This window comes from Callorhinus ursinus, unplaced genomic scaffold (assembly GCF_003265705.2).
Source record: "Callorhinus ursinus isolate GAN/ISIS: 27379988/994484 unplaced genomic scaffold, GSC_fseal_2.0 scaffold9, whole genome shotgun sequence".
Lineage (NCBI taxonomy): Eukaryota > Metazoa > Chordata > Mammalia > Carnivora > Otariidae > Callorhinus > Callorhinus ursinus.
Genome location: NW_027397071.1, coordinates 58,060,446 through 58,075,561, shown reverse-complemented (window position 1 = coordinate 58,075,561; position 15,116 = coordinate 58,060,446). Strand labels below are relative to the sequence as shown.

At 55.1% G+C, this 15,116-nt stretch overlaps 2 protein-coding genes across 3 annotated transcripts in view; one reads left to right on the top strand and one right to left on the bottom strand.

The window, feature by feature from the left end:
* The window catches only part of ACOT11 (acyl-CoA thioesterase 11), a 52,543-nt gene extending 47,495 nt beyond the window's left edge, over positions 1-5,048 (top strand). For both annotated transcript variants that reach the window (XM_073896696.1, XM_073896695.1), the window contains exons 15-16: positions 20-146; positions 896-5,048. In XM_073896696.1, the coding sequence (XP_073752797.1) occupies positions 20-146; positions 896-1,051 (283 nt within the window). In that variant the 3' untranslated portion in view covers positions 1,052-5,048. The remainder of the gene's footprint in view (positions 1-19; positions 147-895) is intronic.
* On the bottom strand, positions 1,209-11,987 carry FAM151A (family with sequence similarity 151 member A). Its single transcript, XM_025871703.2, has 8 exons — positions 11,737-11,987; positions 10,603-10,749; positions 6,850-7,002; positions 5,663-5,822; positions 4,041-4,265; positions 3,222-3,361; positions 2,359-2,502; positions 1,209-1,882 (listed from the first exon to the last, which is right to left on the bottom strand). The coding sequence occupies exons 1-8, from the start codon at positions 11,861-11,863 to the stop codon at positions 1,209-1,211; spliced, it is 1,770 nt and encodes a 589-aa protein (XP_025727488.2). The 5' UTR covers positions 11,864-11,987.
* Between the last annotated feature and the right edge of the window lie 3,129 nt (positions 11,988-15,116).

Sequence of the window (15,116 nt, the reverse complement as noted above, 5' to 3'; positions counted from 1 at the left end):
CACCCTTGCTCGGCTCCAGGGACCCCTATGTCATCGCGATGCGGTCAGTTACGCTGCCCACACACCCCGAGACGCCAGCATATAGGCGTGGGGAGACGCTCTGCTCGGGTTTCTGCTTCTGGAGAGAGGGGGACCAGCTGACCAAGGTGAGGCCGGTGTTCCCTTACCACCCCCCCAGGTCCCCCCAAAGCCACATGCATGTCCAGAGCTCGGTGCTGTGGGCTCAACTCCATACCTGGGCCCCACCTGCAGGCTCTCTTCTAGCTTGGGGGAGCCTATGAGTGTCAGGGGCTGAAAACATAAGATCTAATCTGTGCAGAGATGAGACGGTAGGGTGTTGGAAAAAGCTCTGGATGCTGAGGGCAGAGGCCTGGGTTCTGATCTAAAATTCATGTCATTATTTACTTGTATACCTCTCTTGTCTGGGAAGGCTTTATATGGTTCTCAGGGCCCATAAAACTCAGCAGGGCAGTCAGTGCTATTTGAAAATGTGGGGGAGGAGGCCGAGGGTGGGGGGGCGTTACTGCGCTCCCCGCCTCAGGGCCTGGGTAGGGATGAGGCTGGTGTTCGCTAACTTACAATACACTTACCTCGGACTTCTCAGCAGAGTCCCTGAGCTTATTTCTAACTTGCTTCCATGACCCTAGAGCACCATTTGTCCATGCTGGGCTGTGGAGACCCAGCCGTCCTCCAGAACCTCCCCCATATGAACTGTGCGTGGTCACTGAGGGAAGCGGGATTGTCAGCCCCCAGAAGAGGGGTCACACCACGTCATCTTCTAGGGCCCCAGGGTGCTGGCTTGGATCTGCTGCCCTTCCCACCTGGCTCATGCCCACGGGCTCCCAGCCCCTCCCTGCCCAGCCTCCCTGAATGTGGCTTCCTTCCCCTCCTGCAGGTGTCCTACTACAACCAGGCTACCCCAGGCTTTCTCAACTACGTGACCACCAACGTGGCTGGTCTCTCCTCAGAGTTCTACACCACCTTCAAGGCCTGTGAGCAGTTCCTGTTGGACAACCGGAACGATCTGGCCCCCAGCCTGCAGACCCTCTAAGCGCCCCCCAGTGGCCACTGCACACCCACTCCCCCTCCATCCTGCCCCCAGGGACACACATGCAGTGCATCGAGGCAGGCAGGGGCATTTATTCCTTGCTGTCTCCCCCGTGGGAAGCCTGGAGCCAGGGGCCCACCGGCCCAGCACCCATGGGTGCTCAGTTCCTGCCCGCATCCGCCAGCAAGTCTTCGCGGTAACTCGGGGGCAGCCTGTAGTAGACTCGGGTCCTGTCCACAGCCCTGGCTCCCAGCAGCACTGCCCGCACCGATGCATAGTCGCCCCCCTCAGGACGGTGCTCCACCGTGACAGTGGCCCGGGGGGAGGCCGCCAACAGCCTGGTCACCACCCCAGCCGGGTTTGGGCCCAACAGCCGGGCCTGCAACTGGAAGGACACAGGTTGCCAGAAACCCCGGCACAGCTCCAGCATATCTGCAAGCAGCTGGTCCCTGTAGCCACCGCCCAGCGCCTCCTCAGGCCAGCCTGGTGCCACCGTCACGTGGGGGAACACCTCAGCCACCGTTGTCAGCAGCTCCCTGCCGGCCACGTGGCCAGGGACCGCAAAGCTGCCATGGGAGACTGTGGCCCCGATCCACACAGGCCGAGGCAGGTGGCCCAGGGCAGACAGGCGGGCCAGTGTGGCCAGGGCCGGCCGGAGGGCTGAGGGCTCTGCTATGTGCAGATGGACACCCCAGCGTCCGGGCCGCCCGGCAAGCTGCAGGAGGCAGGACTCCAGCGTCAGGGCGGGACCTCCTGGGGCACGTATGATGGGCATGGCGTCCTTGGCTGCAGGCCCCTGGAGGCCAACGGTCAGCAGGATCATGCCTTCTCTGTCTGAAAGAGGCAGTGGACGGAGGAAGCAAAGTGTCAGGAGTTCAGGTGATGGTGGGCTGTCAGAGGCCCCTGTTAAAGGGGTGGCAATCGGGGGGGGGGCAGCCAAGGAGAAGCTGGTGCCCCGTCTGCTGAGATCTGTCAAGGGTCCAGGCTCCAGGTGGAAAGGCTGCTTTATAAATGTGCCTGGGGCTCATCCGACCATCTGAATGACATGATCAGCTGCTAGCTCAGCTCTTGGCCTTTGACTGGGGCTTGGTCCTGGGGCCTGGGCCTGCCTCTCCTGCAGTAGATATGGCTCAGGGCTCAAGGGCACTGACGGTTAGGGGCCCATGCTCTTGGTACCACTGCATTCTGCCACCATGGCATCCAGCACATTGCCACAGTAACAGAGGCCTTAGGTTCCTGCCCCAAGCAAAGGAATCCCTCCTCCTCACCCCAGTTTAGCTAGGAGCACAGGGGCTGAAGGCAGGCCTTACCTGGGAGGCTGACTGTTGCTGTTCTTCTATTGCCCTGGAGGTCAGGAACCAGCCACTCCACGCTCAGACCGTGCCCCCCAGGGGGCTGGAGAAGAGGGATCAGGCTGCCTCCCGTGTAGTAAATGCGCTTCCGTGTGGCATTCGCTGTGGGGCCCCAAATTGTCAAGATGCAGTGGCCACCATTCACAGAGCCCCTTCTCTGAGTCCTGTGTCTACACACAGTCTCTCTCTGCCTCACAGCACCCTTCCAGGCAGACGTACTCCCATCAGAGATTACAAGGAGGGATTGCCCAAGGTCCCACAGCCAACCGGGGTTAGAACCTGATGGAACCAAGTCTGCCAGCCCCAAAGCTGGAACTCCCTCCCTGCACCGGCATGGCTCCCATGGTAGGAATGTTGAGTCTCATGGGTTCCCTTTGAGATGGCTTAACTGCAGGCTCTCCTAGGTCCAGGGTCAAGAGAATGCTGGACAAGCAAATGGGTAGTATCTGGGTCATTGATTAGTAGGTACATTGGTGTGTGGCGGGGGCTGTCTCTGAGAAACTATATTGTAAGGGAAACGCACATGGGGTTTGGAATTTGCTGGGTTCCAATCTAAGCTGTGCTATGTACAAGGGAATGACTTGGTGTAGATTATTTTACTGGTCTGAACCTCAGTTTCCCTATCTATAGAATGGAATCACTACTTCCTGGATATTTGAGGCTTACATAGCATACCATACCCATGTCTGGCATACAGCAGGTGCTTAAAAGAATTCTTTGACCTGATGCCTCACCCCTCCAGCTCTGCTCCAGTGTCCACCAAATGCTGCCCGCAGAATCCAGCCCTACCAGCCTCCCTGGCCATCTCACACCCCTCCTACCAGCCAGTTGCTTGAACTGTGACAGGACAGGCTCAAAGAGGTCATAGTAGACTTGGTGGGAAGCGCTGTTGTCTCGGACATAGAGGAGATCATCCACCGACACGGGGTCCAAGACACCCTGCCACAGCGTCAGGCTGTACCTGGGGCCCAGAGACCAAGCTCAGCACCTGCCTGGGCCCAGCAAGGTCCTCAGCCCCACTCCTGTGCTCAGAACAGGACCCTAGCTGGGCAGGGATAGAGTAGATGGCCTCCAGCTTTCTCCCTGAGAGCTGCCTCCCTTTCCAAGGGCAGAAGAAGTCACAGGGCCTTCAGGCTTCAGGAAGGAAGAGTAAAGAGGCTGGAGCAGGAGGGGCTGGCCCACCCTGCCTCCTCCCTGGGAGTTATCTATTTCTGGTCCTGTCTTAGGAACCGGACAAGGACAGAAAGGGATGGGTACAGGCAGTGGCGGAGAAGTTAGGTGTAGAGGGGGAAGGGGACAGCCCTGGAACTCCTGTGGGAAGTGGCCAAGGGAGGTGGGACTGGGCAGTTGGGAGTCCCTCAATCTCTAGAAGACGATCCTGGGCACAGCTGGCTCCCACGGGAGGAAGACTTGCCACTAGGTCGAGTTATCCACTAATGGACTGGCTGCCTCGGGTGGTAGTGAACAGCCCATCACCAGAGGTATACAAGCAGAGAGCAGGGATGCTGTAGAGGATGTGATCACCAGTGGGTATTGGACAGATTATGGTTAAGTGGCTGGGATCTCCCCAGGGAGTAACAGTTCCCCAGGGGGTGGGTTTGGTGGATCAGGGGCTGTGGCAGGGGCCTGGGAGTTTTCACCTCTTCGATTGGCCCAGCAGCCAGCTGAAGTGGGGCCAGGCAGCCCGTACCATGACAGCCCGCACGGGAAAGGTGACCCTCTGTGGCAGTGCGCCCACCAGCTCCTGCATCCTCTCCACCATGGCTCGGGTGTATGTCATGTTCAGGAACAGGGGCACATAGAGGGTGGTCCAGCCTGGAGACAGGGTGGCCTTAGGATACTTCTCCTGGACCAAGGCCAGGAATCTGCAGAGAATCAGAGACACTGGTCTTTGAGAGCCTTGTTGGCCACTTCCTCATCTCCTGGGTTCCCCATCACTGGGCTAGGAAGTGGCAAGTCCTGTTGAATGTAGAGTATAAGGACCAAAGCTGAGTCCTAAAGAACAGAAGTGACTTAAGGTCCTACAAATGGGGCATGGACTTTGGAGTCAGGGGGTTCTGGGTTCAGGTCCTGACTCCATGACCTTGGGCAGCTCATTTCAACCCCTTTGATTCTCAAAGATGTCATCCCTTCTGGTAGGGCAGGGCCTCTTCAGCATCCCCATTTGGACAGGGGAGACAAGCCAGGGCCCCAGATACGGGGATCTAGTCCCTGCCACTTGTCTCTGAAGCTTCAGAATTTTAAATTCCATGTAAATTTTCCCCTGATAGAAATTTTAACAGAGGAATAATGTTACCCTCTCCTCCTTCCCAAACTATTGAGTAAAATCAACACTCCAAGAAGATGAGCCATTATTTATCTTGGGCCACTGACTACGTATTTTTCCAATGGCTGCTTTCCAAATGCACCTCAGTTTGAGAATCACAATAAATACTGGATGGATGGATGGAGAGATGGATGACTAGAATCAGGAAGGCCTGGCTTTGAATCTTTGCAATTTTTAGACCTAGGCCACTTGTGTAACTTCGATGAGATAGTTCTTGTATTAATAAAATGAAAATATAATAATACCTACCTCATTCTCTTGATAACTAAAGTACTTTTTGAAACAGTGCCTGGGCACGTAATAAAACATTCAATAAACTGAATCTCGATTACTATCAGCTTTCTCTTCTGCAACATGGGGGGAGATGCTCCCAACCCGGCACTGCTAGGTAAGGGTCAAATTGGACACACTTGTCCTTCTGTGTGGCCCCTCATCTGTTGTTATGTGCAGCTGGTCTATGTGAAGGGTGTTGGTGGTAGTGCTGGGATTTCGGGGGGGGGGGGGGCGGGGGAAGGAGTTAGCACTTTTAGACTTTTCTCTAGCAGGCCAAGCCCTGCCTTGGTCACTGGGGATACAGAAAGGACTGGGCCCTGTCTGCCTTCCAGGAGTCCACTGTGGGGTAGGGGCTATAAACTGGTAATCTGGCAGTGACAGCCCAGTGAAATCAGGGCTGTGTTAGGAGGACGTGTTGATGAAGGCTCTCAGCAGCCTGGGATGTCAGGGTAGATTTGGGAGGAGGTAACGACTGGGCAAAGGTTCATGAGGAAATTTGGGCAAGGCATTCGAGGCAAAGGGAAGAGCATGTGCAAAGGCTCAGAGGTCAGGTTATATGGTATGGCTGGAGGTAAACTCAGCAAAGGTGCCCCGAGCACTTTCTGTGCCAGATGGTGAAGGAAGAGGGCTGGACACAACTGGGGCAGGGAAGTGAACACTCACTGTGTGGCATTGACCTCGACTGAGATGGGCACATTGGGGCCCCTCAGGATGTCAGCATTGATCCACACAGGTCTCCGCACTCTCCCGTCCTCTGTCAGCCGCCGCAGAAGGTCCAGCGAGGGGCCCACAGCCTTGAGGCTCTTGAAGTCCAGTTTGATACCTGTGGGGAGGGGCCCAAGGGCTTGGGGAAATGGACCCTCATGCTCAGGGCAGAAGGAACCAGCAGACACGACTTCCTGGAACAGAGAGAGCGGGGGGTGGGGGCGGGGGGGGGGTGGGCAGACAGGGACCAGACTCCAGCTGGGTGTGAAGAGGGCTTTCAAACAAGCCAAGCTACCCACAGAGGAAGGACCTGCCCCTGCCCCTGCCCCTGCCCCTGCCCCTGGGGGGAGAAAGCTGAGGCCAGCCAAGGGCTCAGACTTAGGGGTTGTCAAGCATCGGAGAAAAAGGGACTGTGGTTCTTGGACAGGGTAGGCTTAGAGCGTCCTAAGCCAACTCAGCCTGAGTGGAAGTTCCTCAGCCTGCAGAAAGAGGCGTTTGAGTAGAGGAGGGCCATGGAAGTGGAGGAGGAGCTCCTGTGAACAAAAGCCTGTCCTATTCCGGCAGCTGGGGGCTGGGGGTGAACGGCGATGAGGGGAACTGCAGGGGGATGAGGAAGTTGGAGACGGCTGTTGAAAGCCAGGCCAAGGAGAGGACACTTTGTCCCGGGACAACGGGGAGCCATGCAGGGCCAAAAGAGGGGAGTGACAAATTTGGTGTTTGGAAAGCTCACACAGATGTACATGGTGGCGGTGGTGGTGGAGGGAAGACAGAGCGGCTGAGTCTGGGGGCAGGACGGGGTGAATGACAGAGGGGGAGGCAGGAGGGTGATGATGCCTAGATTCTGACCAAAACTTGGCAAAGGGACCCGGGAGGGAAGGGCGGAGGTGGGCTTTGAACAGGTTATACCTAGTTCTGGAGGTTCTGGAGGTTCTGGAGGGAGGGAGATTCAGGAGGGAACAGTCTGAACGTGTCTGCACTTTGCGGTGTACCCTGCCCTTTCCCACCCCCACCTCACCTAGAATTCCCTGGGCCTGGGTGTCTTGAGCCGGTTGTGGGGGCAGGGGAAGCCCAGGCGATGAGCAGTGAGCCTGGGACGGGCCTGGCTTCAGCAGAGGACCAGAGGGAGGGGCTGAGAGCGTCCTTACCCTTCTGCGAAGAGGCCAGCACAGCCTCCAGCCACTGCTGCAGGGTGTTGTCGCTGTAGATGGCTGGGGGGTGCGCCATGATGGGGACCCCCGTCTCGTTGGCTGTGTTGAGTCCTTCTACCGTGACGTCTGCCTCCAGGACCATGGCGCTGCCTGGGCAAGAGGCAGAACTTGGGTCGCTTCCTTTGAAAATTTTTTCTTCTTTTTTCTCAACATCAAAGTATTACACATTTATCAAAGAACATTTGGAAAATACAGAAAAGCCGGAAGAAGAATGCTCATCCACATTTCCATCCTAGCTCACATTCTGTGTGTATTTTCTTCCATCTTTGTCTATGTACGGGTTTTTATGCAGTTGAGACCACACTGCATTTGTCATTTTTAATCCTCTTCTTTCAATGACATTTCTATAATCTTCTATGTCTCATTTTTTTTAGAGGCTACAAAAGCTCTGGTGGAGGGTCATTAGCCACCTCTTACTCCTGAGACAGTTTGGTAGTTTCCAATTCTTTGCTACTCAAATGATACACAGTTTATCCTGGTGTTTGAATTATTTCTAGTCCCTGCTTGTGGCATTTGAGTTAGGGCCATGCTGGGTCATTTTTAAAGCCCACATTATTCAATTACCATCCAGAAAAATTGTTCTGATTCATGTTCCCGCCTGAAGTACATAAGCTTGCCCACCTCCCTGCACCTTTATAGCACTGAGCCTTGTTATTTTAATTTTTAAATTTCTAAAACCCTGTCCTCCAGAGTTCGGTCTAGGAGGGAGCTAAGGCCTTCCCAATGGAAGTGGACTTGGAAGACCCTGCCAGGGCCACCGCCTTTGGGGTGTGCAGTGGAAGGAGGGGAGAGGGAGGCAAGGGATCACGTTTGGCTCTGCAACATCACAGACCCGTGGCATCAGAAGGGGCCTTTTCTCCTGGTTTATACTCGCAACCTCCTGACCTCTCACCTCTAGCCCTGCTCCCCTGGAAGTCCATTCTCTACACAGCAACTAGAGTGAGTTTTCTAAACATGCACCTGCTCGTGTCACTTTCTGTTAAAAAACAGAACGGCCCCACCCATTGCCCTTAGACTCAAACCCAAATTCCTTAGCATAGCCTCTGCGGTCCTGCATGACCCAGCCCTGACAAAATTTCCAATCTCACCGAGTGCCCCTCTCCCTCCATCTCTAGGTTCCAGCCCCTCCAGCTTCTGCAACATTACTGTGCACACAAATCATCCAGGAGCTGTTAAAATTCAAGCTCCTATCAGTGGGTCAGGGGTGGGCCCGAGGTTCTGTGCATCTCACAGCTCCCCAGCCATGCCCAAGCTGCTGGGCCTTGGACTGCACTTCTAGTGAGGCTTGAATTTGTTGTCCTCCCATCTCTGCTCTCTTACTGCTGGTTGTTGCCTCGGCAACTCTCCCCTCCGCAGATTCACTAGGCTACCTTCTGCTCGTCTGTTAGTGTTTGGCTTAAAATATCACTTCCTCAGGGAGGCCATGCCTGAACCCCATGCCCAGTCTGACTTAGTCATTGCTTCGGGACTACTCTTTTTGAGTGCTTAGCCCCATGTAATTGCTCACTTAGCATCAGCCTTCCTGAGTATAGGTACCAGGGTGCAGGGTCTAGGTCTGAATTGACCATCACTTGAATCTCTGGTGCCTAGATGGCATCAGGCCTAAAAAAGGAGCTTTAAAAATGGTTGTTGAATGACGAGCACCTGAATGACTTAATGAGAGAAAAGTCAAGCTCAGTAAGCCTGGGTCCACAAAGGTAAGAAAGAGCTTGGCCAAAGTCAGAGAATTTTTGCAGATTTCTCTAAAATTTAGGTGCCTGGATTTCCAGGAGGGGAAGAAGGTGAGTGCCGGCATGTGCCTGGCAGTGAGCCAGGCATTTCACATCATCCCATTTCCTCCAAATGTTGCGGATCCTGCTTCTAGAGCATGGGACTCCCAGGTCCCCTCGTGGGGATGAGCCCCCCTGGGCCATGGAAACAGGACATGAACATAAAAACACGTTGTTAAACCATTAAGGGCTTTGTGAAGGCAACCTTCATTTTCGGACTCGAGCACAAAGTTCTTTCTCATCTTACTTTGTGGTTACTTGGGAATGCAGAGAGGGGTTCCGAAAGGCTTGGGCCCCAGTGAGGCCCACAGAAGCCAGGCTGGAACCGGGGTGGGCTGCAGGTGAGAAGGTAGCTGCTGAGAATGGGTGCAGTGGGGTTTCCTTCCCACCCAATGGGGGGGCCAGTTGCAGTCTTGGTGGGGGCTACATCGAGAGCCCTCTGAGTCCTGGTGACCTCCTGATGCTGCTGCCTTGTTTAACTTGCACTCGCCAACCTCCCTGAAGACACTGGGTCCCCTGGAGACAAGGTCACATCTCACTCATTTCCAAACCCTTCTCCTGAGATCAACCCAGGGCAGGGACCCAGTGAAGTGAATCGGACTGAAGACCAGCAGAAAGTACATTCTGGACTTAACCTGCCTCCTTGCAATTGCCACCTAGGCCCAGCTTCTTCCTGCAAAAGTCTTTTCTCTTATCATGAAAAGTTGTTACTTGCCTTCCAGATGCTGAATCTGAAGGCTGACATGTTTGGGTCGGGTGTGAGGGACGGACAAGCGAGGAGGGAAGGATCCATTTCCTGCGGCCCCAGAAGGGGAGGAGCGCTGGCCCCCCCAGGGAACAGACAGGAAGTTATGGAGCCCCGCTCCCCAATCCCCCCCCCCACCCCACCCCCCATCCCCCCCCCCCACCCCCGGCCACGCACACACACCATGGGGCAGGCCCCTGAGCCCAGACCGCAGGCATGAGCGCCAGGACAAACAGCGATCTGTGTCACTCGGGCAGGGCACTTGTCTCCTCTAGCCCTGGTTAGGCATTCACTAAGTGTTAATCATTATTTACACGGAGTAGGCTCACTTAATTAGAGTCGCTGTATCCTCCCCGCCCTTCCCTTTGCCTGGGAGAGTCTGGTGTATTTCTGTAGGCTCAGCATTATTTAGTTTGGATGATAAATGATATGGGAATTCTACCACTCCACATTTGGCAGAGGGAAAAACAACTGTGGACAGGTGAAGTCACCTGTCCCAAATCACTGTGCTGCTAAAGAGCCAAGGTAGGATTTGAACCCAGTTCGGTCTGCCTCCCAGATCTTCGCTCTGGCCCCTTCTCTCCACGTGGAAGTCCGTTCATGTCCAAGATGACTTCACCAGCCTGGTCCTGCCCCTGGGTCTCACCCAGGGTCCCCACCCCCGCTGTGCGCCTCTTCCCAGAGGCCTACCACAGGGACCTGGCAGAACCCGCAGGGAGGAAACTGGGCCTCTGGATCCCTGAGCTATGCTAAGGGGTACCTATCCATGCTCCTCCCTGCTGTTGGGCACTGCCTGGCTGGGGCCATCGGCCTTCTTCTTGGCCAAGGTCCTTATGTTGTGGGGCCGGATCTCTCATCCGCTACCCCAGGGCCTCCATCATCACTCTCAATCAGAGGCGCAGAGGCATTTTCCAATTTGCTCAGCTTTTCTGCTCATTTTTGATAGCACTGGGCCTCAAAGTCACGTCTTCTGCCTTCCACAGGCTTGGGGGGCAAGGACCTCCGAGCAGGCACAGCTGGCTGTCACGGAAGGGGTAGCTGGGGCAGAGGACATCAGACATCTGGGTCGAACCCTAATGCCGCCACATACGTCATGCTGTCTCATCTCCACCTCTGCCCTCCCCCATCTCCTGCACCCCTGCTCTGGCCTGTCCCAGTCCTGGCAGCCAGACTTACTGCTCAGGGCAGCTTCCATCTCCTCCCTCCTGTTGGCAGCATGGTACCAGGTGACCAGCAGGCCGTCCGGTTGGCTGATCTGGCCCAGGCTCTGCAGGTAGTCCAGCATGTCCGCGTCGGGGTGGCAGGCCGCATCCTGCTCACAGTCTGGAATGGAAGTCAAGCAAGCTGTTAGCCTCAGTTCTCGCCTCTGCCCAAGATTCCCGTCTATTCATCCCTCTGACCCTCCCTGGGCTCCCAGGGTGTGTCCAGCTTTCCATCTAGCAGAGGGGACAGGGGGACCCCAGAACCATCAAGTGCTACGAGAAATACATGGGCTCCTGGGCACAAGGAGCCCCCAAACCAGCCTGGGCAGTCAGGAAGTTTACAGAGGAGGGAACATTTAAGGGGGCTTTGAGGATGGGTGTAAAACTTGACAGAAAAGGGGGACAGAGAGAACAGTATCAGCACAGGCTGGGCTGAAGGACAGAGTGTGGTCCCCTGAGGAACAGCCACTGGCTGGTACAGATGGCCTGAGACATGGGGAGGGCAGGCCTGGAAGGGGGTGTTGTGATCAGGCTGTAAATGGCCATGAACGCTAGCAAAGGGGTTGGCTGCGTGCTGAGGGCAAGGTGGGCTTGTGTTTAGCAAGATCTCATGGGCTGCAGAGTGAGCAATGGCTGGGAGAGTAGGCTGCAGAAAGAGACTGTGTGCAGGGAAGCCGCAGCAGGGGTCAAGGACACCAGAGGCCTGGGAGCTCGGGGGCAGGGAGGGCAGAGGGTGGGAAGGCAGAAGCCTCAAGGTGCCAGGCCTGAGGGTACAGACAGGAGGCTGCCCCCAGATTTCTGTGGGAAGGGAGGGGCCCTTCACCCGAAGAGAGCATAGGGAGGAGCGGGTGTGGGGGGAAGATGAACTGAGCTTAGTCTGCTGAGCCTGAGATGCCCACAGGACCCTTCCTGTAGGGAAGGTCCATTCAGGGGCATGGGAGGGAGGTGTGGGCTGAAGGCAACAAGCCTGGTGGAGGCGGGTTGGGGGGAAGTTGATGGGGATAGAGTCGGCTGGGGATGGAGTCTTAGTGGAGATGCGGGATGGGAGAGGAGGCCATCAGAGCGGTCCGTGGGGAAGCCAACGAGACGGCATGACAGGGGGCCCTACCCGGCTGACTGCGCGGCGACAGTACGAAGCTCAGGATCAATCCAATGGCGATCACCAGAACCACGCTCGCACTGCCCAGCAGGGCCCACTTGGTCTGACCGTTCGAGCACCCCTTCTTGCAGGCCATGATGATCCTGTCTGCAGAAGGTCTCCCGAGTCCCCACGGCCCGGAGGCCCCCAAGGCTCCCGGTAGCTGGGATCCGGTGGGACGCGGGAGCCCCGTGTAGCATCCAGTTCTTCACCCAGGCCCCAGCTCTGGCGGGTCAGAAATGTCTCCTGAGGAGGTAGCCCCTGAGGCTCCTCCTCCCTCCCTCCCCACCCTCCTCCCGGCTCCACACCCTTCGAGGATCTTAATAAATCAAGCAGAAAGTCCTACCACCTCCAAAATGACCTTTGAGCACACCAAGAGGCCAGAGAATGTTGGACCAAGCGTCGGCCTGCTGCATGTCTCTGCTCCTGCCTGGGAGTTGGGAGACCAGGACCTAGACCCAGCTTGACCTTGCTCTCCCGAGCCCCGGAGCAGGAGTCTTCCCCTCCCTGGGCCCAGTTCTTCTCCTGCGCAAAAGGTGGCAGCTGGATCGTTCTTTCCCTGTGTTGCCATGCCCCAGGAGGTCACCAGGGTCAGACAAGCGTTGATGACAAGCACATATTAGATCTGCCCGAGGCATGAATTTTCCTTCCATCCCAGATTGTGGTTGACAGATTATCGACCTGAGATTGAAGCTGATAGGCTTGGCATGCGGGCCTAGGGCACACAGGCCACTCCTGGGGAGTGAGTCCACAAGGAAGGGGCTGAGTCCACCCCTCATGCTGAGGGTGTCCTGGGGGCTCTGGTGTGGGAAGTAAGTTAGAGACTGTCTCTGCTTCAGGGACGCTGGAGTTTATTTTATCTTATTTTTTTAAGATTTATTTATTTGTCAGAGAGAGAGAGCACAGGCGGGGGCGAGTGGCAGGCAGAGCTATGAGAAGCAGACTCCCCGCTGAGCATGGAGCCAGACGTGGGACTCGATCCCAGGACCCTGGGATCATGACCTGAGCTGAAGGCAGCCGCTTAACTGACTGAGCCACCCAGGCATGGGACCCTGGAGTTTAAATGAGTCCAAGAATCACCTGTAATGTACACAGGGACTTTGGTTTATAGAGGTTCACAGAGAAATTTATCAGGGTCACTGGTGACTGATTCAGAGTGTGTGTGTGTATATATGTGTGCGTGTGTAAGAATATCTGAAATGATGAATGATGTCCAGGTGGGCAGATGGAGGGAATCTGGGGGATGGGGAGCAGGTCAGGAGGGAGTTTGGTTCAGGTCTCATGGAGTCGTGGGGGTTGTGGGTCATTCCTGAAGAGTTACCCAGGAGGACACTGGATATAGAGGTCTGAGGCTTGGGACCAAAGACAAGGGTGAGAGCATCATCCCTTGTCCTAAGGCAAAGAGAGAAGGGTCTTTCCAAGCAGCACACTGTGTGCTGCTCATTATCCTTGGGAAGGATGCCAGTGAGCTCTGAGCTTGCCCGCTTTGCTTGGCTCTGAGGGTTCTGCGAGCTACGTCTTGGAGGAAGAGGGACCTTATCCAGCTCTGGCTTTGGCAGGTGGAACAGCTCTGAAATGGACACCAAGCTGCAAAAGATTCCACTGCCCGTGACCCTTCTCATGAGACAGATAACTAATTGTTGCTGAACCCCACTCTGCATGCAGCACTATGCCAGGCTCCGGGGAGCCCCCCCCCCATGACATACTGTAGAAGAGAAGAAGCCAAGGGGTGTCAGGAAGCTTCAGCATCTCAGATGTGGAGCTGCCATTCTAGGGCTGGTGTTGAAGGAGGGGAGTTCAAGCCCGTAAGGATGTCAGACCTGGCAAGTACCAATGGCAGGGCCCCCACGGGAAGCATGATGGATTGGGGAGACACAAGGGGATTAGGAGTCCAGAGGAGGAGCCCCAACCTCCCGGGGGGCAGTTAGTGGTCTTCAGAAGAGGCATGGCCTGAGTTGACTTGGAGAACCATGGGGGCAGGGAGTAGGGAAGGATGTTCCAGACAAAGGGAGTGGTGCTTGTGGGAGCGAGCAAAGGCGTGTGGGAGAGGGCTTGCTTGGGGACATGGGCAGTGCAGTGTGACTGGATCACCAGGTGCAGTAGGGGTGCTCGGGGAAATAGGTCTGGGTCACCCTGGTAAAAAGCTTGGCCCCAACCTGGATGGGTGGGAACCCTTCACCTATGGGATAAGCAGGAGAGAGACTTGCTTAGCTTTGCATTTCAGAGGGTGATTCTGGAAGCTGGTGTTGAGAAATGGCTGGAGAAGGTCCGACTGTCCCTAGCACCTGGGCCATCTGTTTTAGCACCGTCCCCCCAACCCCCCAGCCACATGACTTCCCCCACCATACTGCTCAGAAAGACAAAAGGCTCACCAAAATTTGAAACCCAGGCTTTGTTACCCGGGTCACTTTGATATATTATAGAGAAAAACGAGAGGGTATTAGGAAGCACCAACATTTCAGATGAGGAGCAGCCATCTTTAGAGCTGGTACCACAGGAGGCTCTGCCCACTGGGCCCTGAGAGCCCCCCCCACCAAGCTTCTGTGAGGCTGCATTCCCCCCACCCCCATGCCCCCAGAGAAGCTCATCAGAGTATGGGGAAATGCAGCCTTGAAATACCTCAGCTAGGAAAAATCCAGCTCATGAAGGTTCAACTTATACTGGCTGGGGCCCTGCTGCGTCTTGGGAAGAATCCAACATGGACCCTGCCCCTGAGGCATTTGGAACCCAGTTGCAGTGTTAAGGCCATGGGAGCAGAGAGAAGCCCCCCCCCCCCCCGCCCCCGGCCAAGTCAGAGCTATCTGGGAAAATTCCTGGGGGAGGCGGTGTTTGATCCGGACCTTGAAGGGTGGCTAGGATCTCTTAGGGAGAAAATAAAAGCTGATTATTTTTCCCCTTATAAAAGTGGTATAAGAAAGATACTGGAAATTCAGAAACATGGAAAAAGGAAATGATCGTCTTAAAATGAACAATGAGATCCACTAACCAGTTATAATTTGTTTTCATTTTATTGAAGATCTTTCCAATCATTTCAGTGCACATTTATTATTAGTATTTTTGTTTTGTTTTGCCTTTTTGGTGGGTGTGCTAGTTTTCTTTCTTTTGGGGGTGCTTCCTTTCTTATTTAAATCCAATTAATTAACATATAGTGTATTATTAGTTTCAGAGGTAGAGTTCAGTGATTCATCAGTTGCCTAGAATACCCAGCGCTCATTCCATCACGTGCTCTCCTTCATGCCCATCCCCCCTCCAGCAACCCTCAGTTTCTTTCCTATGCTTAAGAGCCTCTTATGATTTGTCTCCCTCTCTGATTTCATCTTATTTTATTCTTCCCAGGTTTTTTTTTTTTT

Coding starts and splice junctions, on each gene's coding strand:
- FAM151A (XM_025871703.2), bottom strand. CDS start 11,863: ATGGCCTGCAAGAAGGGGTGCTCGAACGGTCAGACCAAGTGGGCCCTG. Junction 3,362..4,040: donor CTGCTGGGCCAATCGAAGAG/GTGAAAACTCCC, acceptor TCTGGGCCCCAG/GTACAGCCTGACGCTGTGGC. Junction 2,503..3,221: donor ACAGTTCAAGCAACTGGCTG/GTAGGAGGGGTG, acceptor GGGGCCCCACAG/CGAATGCCACACGGAAGCGC.